General features: G+C 33.0%; 1 protein-coding gene across 2 annotated transcripts in view; it reads right to left on the bottom strand.

The window, feature by feature from the left end:
- PKHD1L1_1 (Fibrocystin-L) overlaps positions 1-18,034 on the bottom strand; it is a 118,762-nt gene that overhangs the window by 91,484 nt on the left and 9,244 nt on the right. For both annotated transcript variants that reach the window (XM_051210365.1, XM_051210366.1), the window contains exons 5-16: positions 17,132-17,189; positions 16,453-16,546; positions 14,040-14,093; positions 13,103-13,176; positions 13,014-13,056; positions 10,794-10,864; positions 9,131-9,331; positions 8,445-8,716; positions 6,119-6,177; positions 3,841-4,000; positions 2,750-2,867; positions 1,693-1,836 (exon numbers count right to left, since the gene is read on the bottom strand). In XM_051210365.1, coding sequence (XP_051070350.1) covers positions 1,693-1,836; positions 2,750-2,867; positions 3,841-4,000; positions 6,119-6,177; positions 8,445-8,716; positions 9,131-9,331; positions 10,794-10,864; positions 13,014-13,056; positions 13,103-13,176; positions 14,040-14,093; positions 16,453-16,546; positions 17,132-17,189 — 1,348 coding nt within the window. The remainder of the gene's footprint in view (positions 1-1,692; positions 1,837-2,749; positions 2,868-3,840; positions 4,001-6,118; positions 6,178-8,444; positions 8,717-9,130; positions 9,332-10,793; positions 10,865-13,013; positions 13,057-13,102; positions 13,177-14,039; positions 14,094-16,452; positions 16,547-17,131; positions 17,190-18,034) is intronic.

Raw genomic sequence — 18,034 nt, 5'->3', positions numbered from 1 at the left:
CCATGAAATTTGAATAGCATACAGTGCAAATTATTGAGAATATTCAAACAATGAATACATATGCGCTACATAAGTCACTTGATTTGAGTGTGGGCTGTGATACTGTCCGGGTGCTCACACCAAAGCACGTGCTTTTCTTAGGTGGCCACCCTCCGAACCTTTGTCCTAAAGATATAATACCCAAGGCAGTGGAGCAATGTTAGGAGATGCAGTCCCGTGGTAGACGGTGATCAACAGTAGGTTCATACGCCATTTGTTTCCTTAGAATCCTGGAGCTCACGTGAACCACTGGTTTGGAATCAGGATTTTCCAGCCCCCTAGGTAAATTTTCCGTATCCACCAACCCGGGTAAAGCGTCGGACATTCACTTTTCGTCCTCTGAATTTTGTGAACAATAGCCCCGCCACGAGAAGGCAATGAGTAGGAATTCCCTGGCAGTGGCTGTATATGCGTGGCCATGTGAGAGCATCCCGTGAGAGAGAGAGTTGACTCTCTCCAACCTCGGCCGTACCAGGGCATTTGGGAGCCATAAGAATGTTTTACTAACCTATATTATGCTTGATGATAATGATCCTTAACATATTTGTATTTTAAACGAACAGTTTTGTAATTATGAAGATTTTGTAAAATTACTTCTAATTTGAAATAGTTAAGTATTTGATTTAACTTGCCCACTTCTTTATGGAATCATTCAAGAGATAGTTTTAAAACCACATTTTCATATTTGAATTACATTTTCTTGATTATGTTCTATTTATCAGTATAGGGTTGTGGAAATTGTTGAATTTAGATTGATATCATGAATGGATCAATGTTAGATCACCACTGAAAATCTGGAAGCACTGAACGGAGGTTTCGTTCGATTTATGATGTAGTATCATGCACATTACATACTGAATAAATAAAAATCCTTAATGGTTAGTTCTTATGTCAACTATAAATTGTGTTCATCTATTCATAAATCAAAATAAATTACTACTGTTCCATTTAATTAGAGTATTTGATGTTAGTTCATTAAATACAGTAGTTGGAAACTTTTAGCTATCAATTACCATTCACTTTAGTGTATTATTCTATATAAATACTTGTTGATACTACTGTGATGTGTCCATTGACTTTCGAAGTAAAAATGCATTTTCAGTATAAGTCATTGTGGAGGTTATAAAATTTTCACAGCAGTGAATAACGATTTTCGGTAATGATCTAACCAAAATCAATTCATGATCCAAAAACTATCACTTTTAAAAATTCACTGGTGATTAGCTATAAGATATAATTTGTGGGGTTCTAGTGAGAGGTCGCGACCCGTGGAGTTCAACCATGTTGGATGAGAGACAGTTATTCACTGCAAGTAGTAGATGTTTACGCGATATTATGCGAGGATTGGTTGAAGTTACACATATACACCATTGAAGACTCGGTAGATGGTTTAGATAGTAAGCATTCACGCATGATACTGAAGGTTCTGAATTCGATTCCTTGTGGCTCAATCGTGGATGTGCACATCTGAGAATTCCTATTGAAGGACGAGGCATCTATTCAGTGCATACTAATTTTCACTGATGGTCTAGATGAAATCACTTCGTTAATTAAAAAAATATCAAAATAATATCTGTTAATTTATGAATTAATTACTAGTAGTTGTACAGTACATAAAATAACCAATAATCAAAGCCATCATTATTTACATACCAAACTCTTCAGGAAAAGTTATTTGAAGAACCAAATAATCATTAGTTATTTGTACGACTTTTGTTTTCATAGAAGAACCGTTCAATTTTTCACTAATCTCTTGACTAATTAAATCAACGTTTGGATTTTGGACTGGAAAAGGCGCTGTAAATATAATTTTGCATGATATATTAATTACAGAATACATTATTTTACAGTTTTTTTAAGTTGAGTGTAATGCTATACTACTGATATTGTAAATAATACGAATCAAATGTGTTCGTTTCAGTGAGTTGTTTACTTAGGTAAGTGATTATCAAAAACATATCAAGTGAAGTTTTGAAAGAATGAATAATTTCTTAGAAGTGTTTGTACAGAATCCATATTGAATTCTTCAAAGGTTAGGATTTTATTCAATGTTAAATATTGGCTACTAACACATGATCTTACTCTAAACTTCTGGGGTTGATTTCACTTCATAATGGGAATTTTCTTCTATTGAGTAGCTTTACACAAATAATCTATAAGTTATTAGTAACTAAATTATCATTTGACCTGACTTTTGTGAAGCGAGTGAAGAGAATACTGATTAAATAGAAAGATAATGATGATTTCAATACATGAACTGACCAATGAATTTCTGCTTAACAGGCAATTAATGATATTTAATTGTTGAGATCATGAGTTAACTGAAGCTAGAACACTATGGAAAACCTGGAAGCACTAGACCGCCGTATCGTCCTAGTATGGGACTCCTCAGCAGTCCATGGTGGTCTAGCTTCAATTAAATTACTATAATATCCACAAAACCCCTCTCTAATTAATAATGTGTTTTTATCATATATCGTTGGTTTTTAAAACATATCTTCAAGTTGCTTAATTTATGTACTAAAATTCGAAATGAAGAGGACAAAATTTTTCATATAACTGGATATTGACATCAGGTTTCACTCTTTCTCTCTCTCTTACTCAGAACAATTATCCTAGATCTGTTACGTCGAACGTCCTAACAACTAAATTAATAAGAGAATGCGCTTGTCATCCTTATATTAATAAATATTGAAATCACATCACTTACATGTACACGAATAAAATAAACACAGCTTATACTGTGTAGCAGCCGTTGGTATACTGATTGTTTGGATCTCAGCTATTGGTATAATTGATGAGTTCACCAGAGCTGAATGATCTATGACCTATGAAGTGAAATAAGAAATTACTTATTTATGGATAAACACAGTCATGTAGGGAATGATTAATAAAAATCAATAGTATGACAGTAATTCATTTAAAACAGTAAACAGAAGTAAGCTTTATCAGGAAATGACTGAATTGGGAACTGTAAACCCCTGAATTTCAACCTGGGGATATAATGGTAATGGGTTAACCTTTCAAAACCTAAATGTCCCGAATTTGATCCCTAGTTTACCACTGCTCAGTTATCTTCAACTGAACGAACTAATTATTTAGTACTAACGGGTTTCTATTAGTTCCTCACATGAGATAGTTCAGTTAGCCATAAAAAATCTAGGACATGGCATATAAATACATCTGCCGAAGTTATCACAGCATATTTGGAGAGTTATGTTAAACCATCAAGACAAATGCTAGAGTAGTAGAAGTACTAGTAACAATATTAGTAGTGGTAGAAAATGTCATGAACAAACAATACTATTCAAGGAGGAAGCGTGAAATAGAGGAATAGAAATAATAAGATACTTGTAAAATTTAAGATTCAAGGGAAGACACAGATTGAATAAGTCGACGGTACAGTGGTGGATCCCGAGTCATGTCATCAAACGTCTTTAACGAGTGTTTATTATGATCGTCCGGATCTTAGGTAATCTGCATCTACGTATGCTACGTTGTCTACAAGTCAGCGACTTCATAGAATGATTATGCACTTTTGTTTGGGTGCGTCTAACTTTATTTTAACTCTCTAATTCACAAGTTATCATTCAGCGTCAGACGATCAACTTGTTATCTCTAAAAAAATGTCTATGATGAAGTTCAATAAGAATAGGGAGAAACAGAATAAATTCTTTAAAAGAAATCATTTGAATTGATTCAATTGATACATTAAAAATTGAAAAATATTCAATTAATTTTAAGGTTTATTTCATACACACAATAATGATCATAACAATAATACATCTATGGTACACATACTTGTTTCTCTGAATTCGCATTTGATTTAATTGATATCAAATAGGATGTTGGTTTTGATATTTTGAGTTGTTGGTAATTTAAACTTGTATTTGATAAAGAAGCACATAAACGTACAACAGCTGTTGGTTGAGAAATTATACTTCGAAGTTCAAGTAAGAAGCTTCAGTGAGGTTTGTAAAATAAAAAACAAAACAAAAACAAACAGTACAAAAATATCAATATTTTATCATCCAAAAGAATTATTCTTAAGCTTGTTAACTGTAAAGAAATTATCAGTATAGTGGTTGTGGAGATTATTAAGTTTCTAATTGAGATCATGAACTGATTGATGTTAGAACACCATTGAAAACCTGGAAGCACTAAACGGCCGTTTCGTCCTATCGTGGGACTCCTTAGCAGTGTGCATCCACTACCCCGCTCGCGGGATTCGAACCCGTGGCCGTCGGTCTCAGCCTAACCTACTGCACCACTGAGCCGGCAGCCAACGGTGTTAATGTCTAACCTCAACCAATCCACGAAATTGTGCGACCATCTTCCATTGTACTGAGGTAGATACCTGTCTCTACCCGAAACGGATTAGCTCCACTGGTCACGGCTTCCCACCAGAACTCCGTGAATTTTCTCACGAAGCTATTCACTAGTGAGCACATGGTAAAGAAACTATTGGGGGTATAGATTAAGCAGTCGATAATTCACAGCTTATTTTTTTCTTTACAAAGTGTGAAGTACTGTAGAATTATGTAAAGCAGAAACAATTTACTGGTTACATTGGCTGATTAGAACATGATGACGAATATGATACTTGTTAAGCCCTCAGTGATGATCCATTCTAATCTATTATATTGAGAATTGAATTACTCGTCAAGGTAACCGAACTTCATGCGTATTCTGTTTAGGTGTAGTTAGGAAAGAACACTATCTCATTCTTAAGGAATTTGATGCTCTCTATGGAATTTGAACATATGACCCAGTTTGCGACATTGCCACTAGTTTATTTAAGCTGTAAATGATCCCTCATAGAGTTTTCTATCTGGTACTACCAATTATCTGTAATAATATATTAGCTTGAGTGAAATACTCTGAACTTTAAAGAAAAAATTGCTTTCAGATTAGTTAATTGAAGAAACCTTTGAAAATGACGATTGTTATTACCATAGATATTGTTCAAGAAATTTACAAGTTCCCAACTACAGATTGAACAAACAACTACTTTTCATAGAAGGTATTATTAACACAACATTTAAAATTTCGTAAGTTTATCTAATCTGCTCCAAAATAGAAACACTTTAGGTGTTACAATAACCAGGCTGTATAAGATGATAATTTCATCTATATAAATGTTTGCATAACATGGTTCACACCACAGCTCGAAGAAATACACACCTAAAAATTTACTATGAATACGATTTCCATAAATAGTTTAATAGTAAGAAAGGTTCAGAAACTTTTATTTGAAGTCATTATCGTCTAAATGTTTGTTGTATTTTATGACAACAGAGTATCAGTGTTGATAAGGTTTAACACAGTGTTTAGGTATACCAAATGAGAGGTCTATATGATCATTTAAACCTGTAAAGATTTATCTTTGAAATAAATTGACACTTATATGTTCATAGAAAACCATATCTCTATGTATTATGGCTGAATCTCAAAATAGAAAAACTTATTTGACAAGATTTACTTTTAAACAATAATGAAGTGACAAGTTTTAAAAACTCCATTTGTATTAGTGAATTTTTTATACATATTTATAAGCAAATATGGACGGTGGTTAGCAGTGAATCCAGGATGTGCGTTTCGTCCTATCTGGGACTCGTCATCTGGATGTACCTGCATTTCAGATTAAATGTTCACTCCGGGACTCGGATCCAGTATCGTTCGCTCTAAACGCCATCACGTTATCCACTTAACCATTGAGTCACGAAAGCTACTAGGAGACGAGTCAATCGCCGTCTTAAACATCAAACGGAAGATTCAAACAAACAATACAACTAAGTATTCGCAGTTTTACACGTAATCCAGACTTCAGCTTCATCATTGTTAACATTCAAAATTATCCAAGTGCAGTTATATCTAAACAAGAAGTTTCGAATTAAGTGAAACACTGATAGAGTTACACAAAACAAGAATCTTGTCTTATGAATGAAAATATTTTACTAATTAAAATCAACTTGAACAATAAACTATCCACTAAAATTATGTTTAAAAAACAAACCATACTGCTTAAAAAACTGTATTTCTTTTCATATAAATTAAATATTTTAAGAAATACACTTACTGTTCATTTCTGTTTAAGTAAATGGAATTTGTTCGACTGTTTGTTATAGTCATTTGTGTCTAAAATGAAAAATAAATAAATATCATTCTCAGCAAAGATGGATAGTGAATAATAGTGGAATCAAGGACGCGCTTTTCGTCTAATTTGGGACTCGTCAGCTGGATGTATTTGCATTTCAGAGTTGATGTTCACTGTGGGACTCAAACCCAGTACCGTTCGCTTCAAACGCCATCACGTCATCAACTTAGTAACTGAGTCCTGACAGCCACTTTCTTGTGCAATGGGGTGACGTCTTAAATTCACTTGTATCTTCCCATTGATATTTAGGACTGCGATTGACCAGTCTCTTGTTACGAAAGTAGAAGTAAACAACACCAAGTGAATTCAAAATATCATTCTCAGTTTGAGATCATTTATAAAATAGTTCTACTTATTGGGTGATTCAACTAACAATCTAGGGAATGTAGTGTCTTGTATTTTGACTAGTTATAATTATTATTTGTATACTGTCTGATCGTTTTTCTTCTTCTTCTTCTTCACCTTAAGAGTACACATTCTATTTTTGTAATGATGATATAAGGGACTCTTATTTTCATAATAAGAATCTTTAGAGATAGACGCAGAGCAATTATTTCATCTACCTTACATATGATGCTCCTCGGTTGTTATCCATTTGTTGTGCAGTTTTATGGGTATATTAACATCAGGATGTCAGACATAGAAAGTATGATAGGTAGCAAATACAAGTGAAGAGAGAGGTGACAATCTTCCCTATCTTAAGGGTGCTTATGTCTATGTATATGCTATGAGGCGCTTAGGCGCAAACCTATGTATCACTGGTGTTCATGTAATGCAAGAGTGCCAGTAAGTAGCAGCAAATGCTATTGAAGAGAGCGTTGATCGACTACCTTCCCAAAAGAGAGAGTGTACCTATGAGTATGCTGTGAGGCTTATAAGTGAAATCCTATGTCCTACCGGTATGCATGTAATGTATACTTATCCCCGGTGCGATATCCGCGCTTCAAGACCCTGCAGTTGCCACGATTTTCCCTAAAAGCACGCACATGTGGCGGGTTTATGTGATTCGTAGAATGATTTCCTTCTACCAGAAAAGTTAATAGGCTTTACCTTAAGACGTCTAACCTAACGCAATGGGGCTGGTACTTAACGACGACGGGTATCCTAGAATTCATACCGATATGTAATCTTTTTACGTACAAGTTCAACTGGTTACTTGAATGAAAAAATTGACAGTGAGAAAGGAAATTTATTGGCTTGACTAAAACACATATATACTCATACACATATAATCATTTACGTACACATATATATTTGTGTCCCTTAAAAAATTGAGACATTTAATGGAGTATATCTCATTATTTAGAAATAAGTCATTTTTTGGTCAATATCGAGCACTTATTATTTCTCTGATTTGGCCAATCTATCAATTTTCCCTCTTAAAAATAGATATGGTTTTTCCGATTCACCTGAAAGCTTTGAGATGAGGACATATCAAAGAGATATTGTGTAAAAATTCAAAACACTGACTTTGTTATGAAATATACATCTAATGGACTGTATTTACAACATATCTTCTAATTTTAAGTCTATTATCACTTAGCTGTGATTTGAACGTTAGAAATGTTACACTAAAGAGTTCACGTTTAGCTATATCTCATGGATACTGTTTATTGGGATATAAGAAATATAATTCGATTGGCAAATACAGAACATAATACTGGATATCACTCAGTAACTAATTAGTGTATATTTCTAGGTTTTGTCGTTAAACATTCAATGACCAATTAGTTGAGTAGTCACATTCCAGGTAGTTATACTGGATGGTACACATTCGAAACCTACAGATAGCATTGGCTCTTTCAGGATTTCAGTTATGCAATGCTAACAAGTGCCAGCTAACACAAAACATAATTCTAAAGATCACTAGAATTTGAATGCTGCGAGAAAGTGTGGTATTGGATCATTAAACATTTGTTATTTATTTATTTGAGAGACTAAATATTTCATTTGGAATTGGTAAAATCAAACTATTGACCTTTAATAAGGCTGTTTTCTAGATGCTAAAAATGTTATGCTACTTGAGACATCCCAATTTTACAGAATACAATAAGAGTGATAGACCAATAATTTAAAGATTTATGTAAGTCAGTGATCAAGCATTTGCTTACGATATCTTCCTAGCCTTGTTATTATTTGTTAACTTCTATAGGCTTAATGTTTTTATTTTCATTTAGTGTGGTACTATACATACTGTGATCACACAATCATTTCATTTAAATATAATTAATTATTAATGTTAACATACCAGAGTTTCATTAATTCCCCCACCAAGAAGAGCATATGTATTAGCTGAAGTAATTATGAATTGATAATAAGAATTTTTCGGAGGTACAAATATCATTGAAAGACGAATTATTCCTGTCCCGTTAAATAAATCTTTTGGTATAAATTCTGGTTCGTAAAGATATGCTTCTTGTAAAGTTGTATTTGTCACTTGATCAAAATTTATTATCAGCAAGTCACTGACACTTGATGCCTTCAAATCAGACCAAAACTGAACAGTTAATCCTCGATTCCCTATTGATTTTAAAGAATAAAGATCCATATTTTAACTTTGTTGAAATACATGGCAAATAAATGTTACATAATTTTATTCATTTAGTTCTATGGCGATTGAAATTATATATAAGTCAAACTTATGTTAATCATTTCCTAATGATTCCATGATTTGAATGTGCCGTGTATACTTCTCTACTTGAAAATAGATGGAGATGAATTTCATTTGAAATCACCAATGCGAACTGCTGAGAAATATCCCAATGGGATGAAGAAAATTTGCCAATACTTTCTGGTTTTAAATGGGTTTTCAACTGATGTGAGTAGATGACGAAGAATATCTTCAAAACCAACTGATTCTCAGAAACCAAAACAATCATAACAAATCTGTTACGTTACCGAGAAGAAAAATAATGTTTGTGTACATAAACTAACCTGGATAAAATTTAGGTTTTGGCGTTTGTTCAATTTGATCAAGGATACAATTAATATACGTTGAATTTACCAATGTTGGTGAACATTTTGTATATCCTACAGAGATTTCAATATCATTTTGAGAATTTAAATATTCTCCTGTAATTTCAATTGAGCCGCCTCCAAACGAAGATGTTTGAATGGATGTAACATTGCTGATAACTGAAATATAATAATAATAATAATAATAATAATAATAATGGTAAAACCGGAATGTTTCCGAATACGTATGGTGATATAAGTCAGTTTTGTTATCTCATTCTAGACGTTGAGATATATTTATAGATGCAACACATTTAGACATTTAACAAGAATGTCAACAGTCAGAGAACATTGCATGAAAATGTTATATCCCGAGGAGAACTATGAGTGGTAACTTTTGAGAACTATTTATGGACCGATACAATACATATATTTTTATTATATAATTTTTATGTAACTAAACACACATATTCATGTTCCTCTTATTTTAAGCTTTATTTTGACCTACAGAGTATTATTATATGATTTATGCCCAGTCTATTGATTACAGTCTCCTACATTCACAGTCACTTTTGGCTAGATCTTGTACAAATATTATTTTCTAGTTTGATCTGTTTGGTTTGTATATAAACCCAATATGTTTGAAATATATGATTCATATCGTGGAGGCTGAGATTGGTGTTCTGAACTTAACAGGCAGGGCTAGGCAAGGAGAAGGACAGACAAAGACTCTAGACTGATCGTACGGGTTAGTGCGTCATTGGTCCGGTCGTTCCGTCACTGTTCCCTAATTGGCAGTATCATCACGTCATATATTGATAGTGGCCTAAGGCTACAAAATATAACAGAAACATTCCGTAGGTTACAGTTTAATACAAAATATTTATAATCATGTAAATATGTAAAATTCATTTCCCCATAAAAACTCAAATTAAAAGAGTTTACATGGATACAATTCGAATCGATCTGTAAATTACCAATTATGTTTCCAGCCATTCACCACAAAGTGAATTCATGATATCATTTAAAGTCTTTTTAAAATTATTTATATTTACTGTTATTAAAATGAAATAAATTTAATTAGAACTACCATTCATAAATATTTTTCAAAACCCTCCCTTAAAAATATAAAACCATTCAGTTAATTTGTGACCTGAAAATATGTTATTACAAAATATTCAAAGATTGTTGGATTTCATAGTCTACGTAAAGAACTGATCAAAGTTAAACCATGAAGTACTAGACACTTGTTTCTTCCAAGTATAGGACTCTTCAGTAGTACTCATTCATAACCCCACTGAAAATTGAATTTAGATATGAAAATCATTAGATACTGGCTCACTGATACAAAGGTTAAACGATAGTCGCGGGATTTAAAGCTCCTAGATTTGATTATCACTGGGGTAACTCTTGGTTTTTAATAGTCGTCTAACTTGAATTAGTCCTTGACGTTAATTATAGGAAATGTATTCCCAAATTGACATAATCGGTTTTACTGTTAGAATAGATATTGTCATACATTTTATTGGATTATTTAAATGGTTCACAATTCTGTCCAAAAAAAGCAAACACTTTCCTAATGTTTGTTTCTAAGGAAATCGAATGTTGTTTACTATTACTCAAAAAATCATCAGTTATTTACCGGAATAAGATTGATGCATAAAAGTTTTTTCATTTCTGTCAACTCGATAAACTGATTCCAAAGTTTTACTTCTGAAGAAGAAACGGGAAGAAATGATGGGAAAAATTAACTTAAAAAATTACAATACAAATATTTGGATAAACGTTTGTATATACAAATATAGATAACAGTGATTTGATATCATTTTGGAGTTATTCAAATAATCAAATTGTTTATCTCCTGAAAGAATTAATTCTCAAATTTCAAACGAGTAATTTTCTTAATATGTAATCATTAGATTGAATGAATGACCGGATAATTAATAATTGTAGCTATTATTTAATTACATAATGTTCATTTCACATATTATGCACTAACGGCGGGACTATAATTTATGGACGAGCCAGTCAGAAGAGTTTGAGGGATTTTAAGGTCACGGCACCAATTTCAGTACTTGATGCTCACTGTATAATCGGTTCACAACGGATTTTAGAGAAAATACGATAACAACTGGGACTACTAAGAAATTCATTTGTTTGTGGTTGTGTTAATCAAATGACTTCTGGACTTTGTGCAGACTACCTTAATGGTGTTGTCTTTCAACGTAATATTTGTTGGAGGAAGAAGTCTGCTAGAATAGTAATTTTTCGCTCGATCCAGATTAAGACTATGGCAAATTATGACAATTGTTGCGAACTGGATAAAAGAAGCATCAATAACACTGGCTGGTACTACAATATATACGGATGATTGGAGAGCGTACAGATGTTTACATAGACTTGGTTATGCGCATCGTATCATTACCCACGAGCAGCATTATGTGGACCAAACAACCGGAGTGCACACAAACAATATTGAAGCTATATGGTCGAGGCTGAAATGGTTTTGGTCACCTTATCATGGCTCCAGGTGCCGACTATTATGAAGCCACATGGGTGATTTCCTCTACCGTATGCATTACGATTTTAGAACCTCTGAACCTCTTTCTAACCTTGACAAGTTTTTGAAACATGTAAAGGAAGTGTGTTCATTTTAATTCTTTGGTTTCATGCAGTATATTTTTACCCTATACTAACTTTTTTCTCATGAGCTAATATTTCTCAAGGTCACTAAATATTCGTTCAAAAGTCGTCCATAAATTACGGTCTCGCCATAAAACCTCATAAATAATATATGCTTTATTGTCGATAAAAGAAGAAAATATATTTACCAGAGAATGAATCTACTATTCAGTGTATTATGTCACTGAGCTGATTATGAATTTCATTTCAATCCTTTTTACAGGAGTGTTTTAAAGACTGATATGAACGAACAAATTTAATACAATGGTTGATTGCAACTTTGAGAAAGTTTGTATCTAGGGTAAATGCCACTGTTTATTTACAGACCCAAGTAACCGTGAATTACAGAGAAAAATTGATTTAATTGTTTGGGTTCAATCGTTTAACGCATAATAAATTGTCCAATAAGGTTCTAATTCGACCACGTAGCGCGATGAATGGGAATTTGGAGTAAAACTTTTCCGGCTAACTGAACCGATGGCCTCAAGTGATGATTTTCAACTTAACCGCTTCCAATTAACGATTAGAAGCACTTAATTAGTCTGTATATATTATTTTAAGAAAGAGTTACACCATATATAACATAATTGAAATGTAATTCGTTGAGGTTTAGATCCCAAGGTTGTTAAATTTACACTAAATGATGAAAACCCGAAATGCATTAAAAATGTTCTAGCTAAGCTCATCTAACCTAGGTACATACTGTTTCTTTCAATTTATGCTCTTTACAGACTTTAAGACACCATTTACAAACAGACTTTAACTGAATGAGATATATGCATTACGTCGGGTAAGGTAATTAATTAACGATAGCGGCGGAAGATAGTTTTGCAATATCTAGGGTTGCATGAAGATTAGCACTTAGGTTATTGGAAACCGTCTTAATGACTTAAAGGCTAAATGCTCTCCGGTAGTCCATTAAGTCCTGGGTTCTATCCCGGAGAGGTCATAGATCCAGACTGCTGTGGAGTCCATACTAGGATGAAACAGCTGTCTAATGATTCCAAGTTTTTCAACAGTTGTCCAACTAGGGTCAGTCCATGAACTAAACCGGAAAATTCAGTAATCTCCACAAACCGTCTATACTAATAATTAATTTAACGTTAAGGTTATTGAGAGTTATCTGAGTAATATAATCTTAATTAAAACAAAATACATATAATTTGATACACCTACTTACCTTCCATATGGTGCATCAACTATGAAACTGATGTTCACAGAACCTAAAGTTCGCAAGAAAATGATTATAATATTTATATTCATTATTACCTGTATATGATACACTTCGTTTACACATGATATAACCTTTGTCTGATGTAGGAGAAAGTAGACCAATACCATAGCTAAAACAGGAGAGAGTAGGAAATAAAGCTGAAATTAGGTAAGAGGAAACAAGCATTATTAATAAGTGATTGATATCTGTCACTTATATCTTGAATAAAGTCACCTAACTAAGAAATTAAACAAACATTCTACTGTAATCGACTTTTAATGTTCACAAACAATCAGTTTTATATCTGATGATCTTTACTTTAAAAAAAGTATCAAAAGTCTTGGATAATTTTTAATCTCTGCTTAAATTATGCACGGATTATTCTGTGCCATATATGAAACATCTATTAAGATTTCTCTGGTCGCTTTGGTATTTCCAAAGTTATTTATTGCAATAGGATGGTAATAATTTATCAGACGTACTTCAATTTCGATATCACATAAGGAATATAATTATTCAACTGAGATTCTCAGTACGAATTCGTCTGATAAATAGTATTTGTTGGAGGAAGTACTTGATACAATATATACTATTAAATCCAAATCACATATTTACATTATATTTCCTTTATTGGTCAGCATAATCGATGAAAAAGAGTTGAAGCAGAACAGTGTGGCTTCATGATATTCTGTAAACTCTGTTCAGTTGCTTACGGCTTTTTATTCTTAAAAAATAACTTTGAATTAGTTGGTCAACTGATAATCAATACAAATGATAAGCAAATTTAGAAAACATGTAGAGATTTAGACTGGAACCATAGTGTAGATAACATGAACTTCACAAGTATGTACTTTTACACATAAAACAAGGATACTACTTGGATTATTTGTTAGTAGTACATTTTATGTGAAATAAGTTTTCCAGGAAAATGAAAACAACGATCTAATATAAAATAATCCATTAACAACGTCAGTGATAAGATTGTTAACTTACTACAAGTCACTGTTTGGTAGCTGAGGTTCACAATTTCCTGGACCATCGTATATCCTTTGTTTCATGGTTAAGAAAGCAAAACATAGTAGAAATATTGTACTAGAGTTAATAATATAAGTTGAATCTGATCAAAACGGTCAGTATTTGTGTGGTTTACTTCATGTAACAGCAGTACATTGTTTCAGTAAAGAAGATTCTAAGAAGGATTTCACCAACAAGTTGGTTGTAGTACAGATATCTTTCTCTATACTTGTAAGAACCTATTGTTAGCTGAGTAAAGTGTTTTTTAGACAGCTGATTGTCATAAATGAATTCTTGAGTGGCTTTAGGCTAAACCACAACTAGAAACCTGAAATCTCTGAACAGCCTTTTTGGCCCAGTATAGGATGGTGCAGAAGTGTACGTTCAGGATCCTGTACGCAAACGTTTAAATTTCTTACCACCGAAGCGGTGTCAGACGGTGTTAATGTCTAATTTCAATCGATCCATGATTTTGCGCAACCCTTCATTCATTATCTGAGGCGGATAAATGTATTACACGCAACACGGATTGGATAGCGCTGGTCACGGCTTCCCATTAGAACTGCAGGAAACTCACCTTGAAGCTAGCCACTAGTGAGCCCCCAAATGCCTTGGTACGGCCGAGGGTGAGGAGAGTTTGCCATCCCATTCAAGATGCTCTCACATGGCCACGTTCATACTGCCTTGAAAGTCCTATTCACTACCTTCTGGCAGTGGTGGTATTGTTTACGAAATTGAGAGAACGAAAAGTGAATGTCCGGCGCTTTAGCCAGGTTGGTTGATATGGAGGATCCACTTAGGGGAGTTGCAAAACCCTGATTCCAAACCAATGATTCACGTGGGCTCCAGGATCCTAAGGAAACAACTGCCGTATGAACCAATCGTTGATCATCGTTTACCGTGGGACTACATCTCCTAACATTACTCCACTACCTTGTCGATTAGACCTTTAGGTCGAGGGCTTTGGGTGTGGCCACCTACGAAAATCATCTGCTTCGGTTTGGGCGCCCGGACAGTACTCTAACCCTCACACAAAGCAAATGATTTTTGTGGCGCATATATATTTTGTACTTCCTTGTGTCAATGTTTATGTGTTTAAATAAATGAAATCATGAATATCAGTGTGGAGATTTTAGTAGTGTTAAAGAGTTCCGTACTAGGACGAAAGCTATCCAGTGCTTACAGGTTTTCAATAGTGGACTAGCTTAGATCGATTCCTGAATTCAACCGTGCAATTACTACAATCTCCACAAATTCCCATAGTGCTGATTATGTTTCGTTTTCGCGATAAAGCTATCTTCATTATTTTAAGTATAAAAGACAACATTCTTTATTGCTTATCAGCAAAAATGGACAGTGGCTAGCAATGGAATCCAGGACTCGCTTCTCATTTTATTTGGGACTGGTCAGCTAGATGTGCCTGCATCCCAGAGTTGATACTCACTCTGGGACTCGCACCCAGTACCATTAACTTCAAGCGCCATCGCGTTATCCATTCAGCTACTGAGCCCATTTTTGCTTATAAAGCCTGTAACTTAAGGCAATATCGAGGCAGTCCGCACAGGATGCACATATGGTAACAAGGGAATGATCAATCGCAGACCTAAACAACAATGAAATGATACAAGCAAATAATGCCAAGTGAATTATTCTTTATTGTTGCTTATAACAAAGTTTACTAATTTATGAAAAGATATTGCAAAACAATGATATTCTACTTGACTAAAGGAAATAGATATCAGCACATATGTGATAAACTCCCCTAAGAATGTCAGTATATCATCAAATATTTATGGCTTTAACAATTAATTTCAAAAAAGGTAGACTGATCTAATGTCCATAACTTCAAACATTTTTTTGAACATTAAGTTTGCAAAATATTTTTCTATAAGTAACAATTAAGCTTCATTAATAATTGTCAACATGAAAGTTTAGATAATAAATAGTTTTAAAAATAGACTAGTAATATGTCAGTGTATTAGTTTACATTACAGCACTAAATACTAAGTAATTTCTTTAAAAATATACACAATATGAAAGTATTAATAAATTATATACGATTGAATGATTTCATCTTCAGATGGTGGTTGGATGTAGTCAAAAACCACCATCCGATCTCAACATAGTGCACGCAATGTTGAGTCACATAGACTGGTGGCCACATTGCAACTTTGGTTGATAGGATTCGATCTGACGTCGATCACCACCTAGTGATTAATCAATTGTAAAGATGAAATCTTTACAATGTCTTTTGAAAGATATGAGAAATGGATGACATGATCATTGTTAATTATTATCACAAATACATTTAAAACATACTTAAAACACATAATTGACTACATTGGTTTATCTAACAAAGTCAAATACAAATATCAATCTACAATGAAATTACCTAATGATACTTTGTGGTCTGCCAACTGTGAAAACATCTAAATTTGAACTAAATCGACTAGTGAAAATTGTTCCATTCAATCCAATAACTGAGCCTAATATAAACATGTATAATATAAATTATATAATAGATAATACATATATTAGAAACTTCTGTTTTATTAACAACCGATTAAAATAATATTGAGAAAAATTTCAATGTAAAAAGGTATTTACTATCATTATTAGTCAATGAAATTAAATAGACATTAAAGATAGTATGGTGTGTGCTACTGATGTTGACAGATCTAAGTAGTATGTATCATGAATCGAAAATGAAATGCCTGGAGGCAGAAGGTTAAGAAAATCAAAGAGAAGAGGACGAGAACAAAGAATGAATGGCGTGGAAACGAAAGAACAGTCAAGTCTGAGACAATTAATTGATATTTTGTAAATGAAGTATTTACTGCATGGTTCTCAGATTTTACTATGATGTTCTATAATTTTGTATTCGAATACATTCGATTGTCCCCATTTGTGTTCTCGTTCACTACAATAGACTGTACGAAACAAAATTTCATGATGTTTAAAGACATCTAGATACATAATACATCAATAAAACTATATTTATTGTAAAGTCCGAACATTTTATAAATGAATAAACTGTTAAGGTATATCTATTTGATTTGTAAATACATTACCTGGTGGAGCATAGATAGGTGATACCTTCTCAATAGTAGGAGTTACTGATGATTTAATCTGAAAATTAATAATGGAAAATGAAACATAGTGACAGACAATAAAAACCCAGTTTAAAATGATCATATAAGTTGAGACTTAAAACATTATAGGGAAAGAAATGTTTGATAAATATTCAAAGACATATATTCTAATAAAAGAAACTAATTAAAAAGTTGTACACGACAAATTTCGTTATGAAACAAGATCGGAGAAGAGGTCAAGGTATAGTATATACCCGGATGGCCTACTTGAGCTACTTGTTCTATCCATCTAGATATTTTAACAAGCTTTCTGTTTCCTTATTTGTTTTAACAGATCATGACGTCAATTAATTGCATAACCTATTAAGGTGCGTGTATGACAAGTTTACGACCATTCGCTGTACAAGTTACAAAAATATACAATCGGAGACATCGTGATGGCTGACAATGTGCATTGAAAAGAATGAATATTATTCAGATGTCGACTTCTGAAACGCTAATATCGAACTGGCGACCACTCAATATCGATCAAGAAATAAGAAACGGGTACTTGATCAATTATTTTGTGCTGAGAATTCTATATTGTACCAAAAATATAATATTGAATAAAACTAATAAATAAATAAATATATAAAGTATTGCTTAGAGTTACTGAATAAACTTGGAAATATAACCACGTATACAACTTTTAATAAAACCTAAATATTATCGAGTCACGTTTATATTTAAGTAATACCCCATTCATTCAAGTCTAATCATTTCTATTTATAACTCTTATGGTCTGTTTTTTGTGAGTTTGAACTATGAGCTTCTTTTTGACCTGTTGTTGTCGTCGTTATTGTATGATTTGTTGAGTTTGATCTTTCTTTCATGGAGTCAGAA

Source organism: Schistosoma haematobium, chromosome ZW, assembly GCF_000699445.3.
Source record: "Schistosoma haematobium chromosome ZW, whole genome shotgun sequence".
Lineage (NCBI taxonomy): Eukaryota > Metazoa > Platyhelminthes > Trematoda > Strigeidida > Schistosomatidae > Schistosoma > Schistosoma haematobium.
Note: the sequence above shows the minus strand (reverse complement) of the source record. Positions and strands in the feature narration are given on the sequence as shown.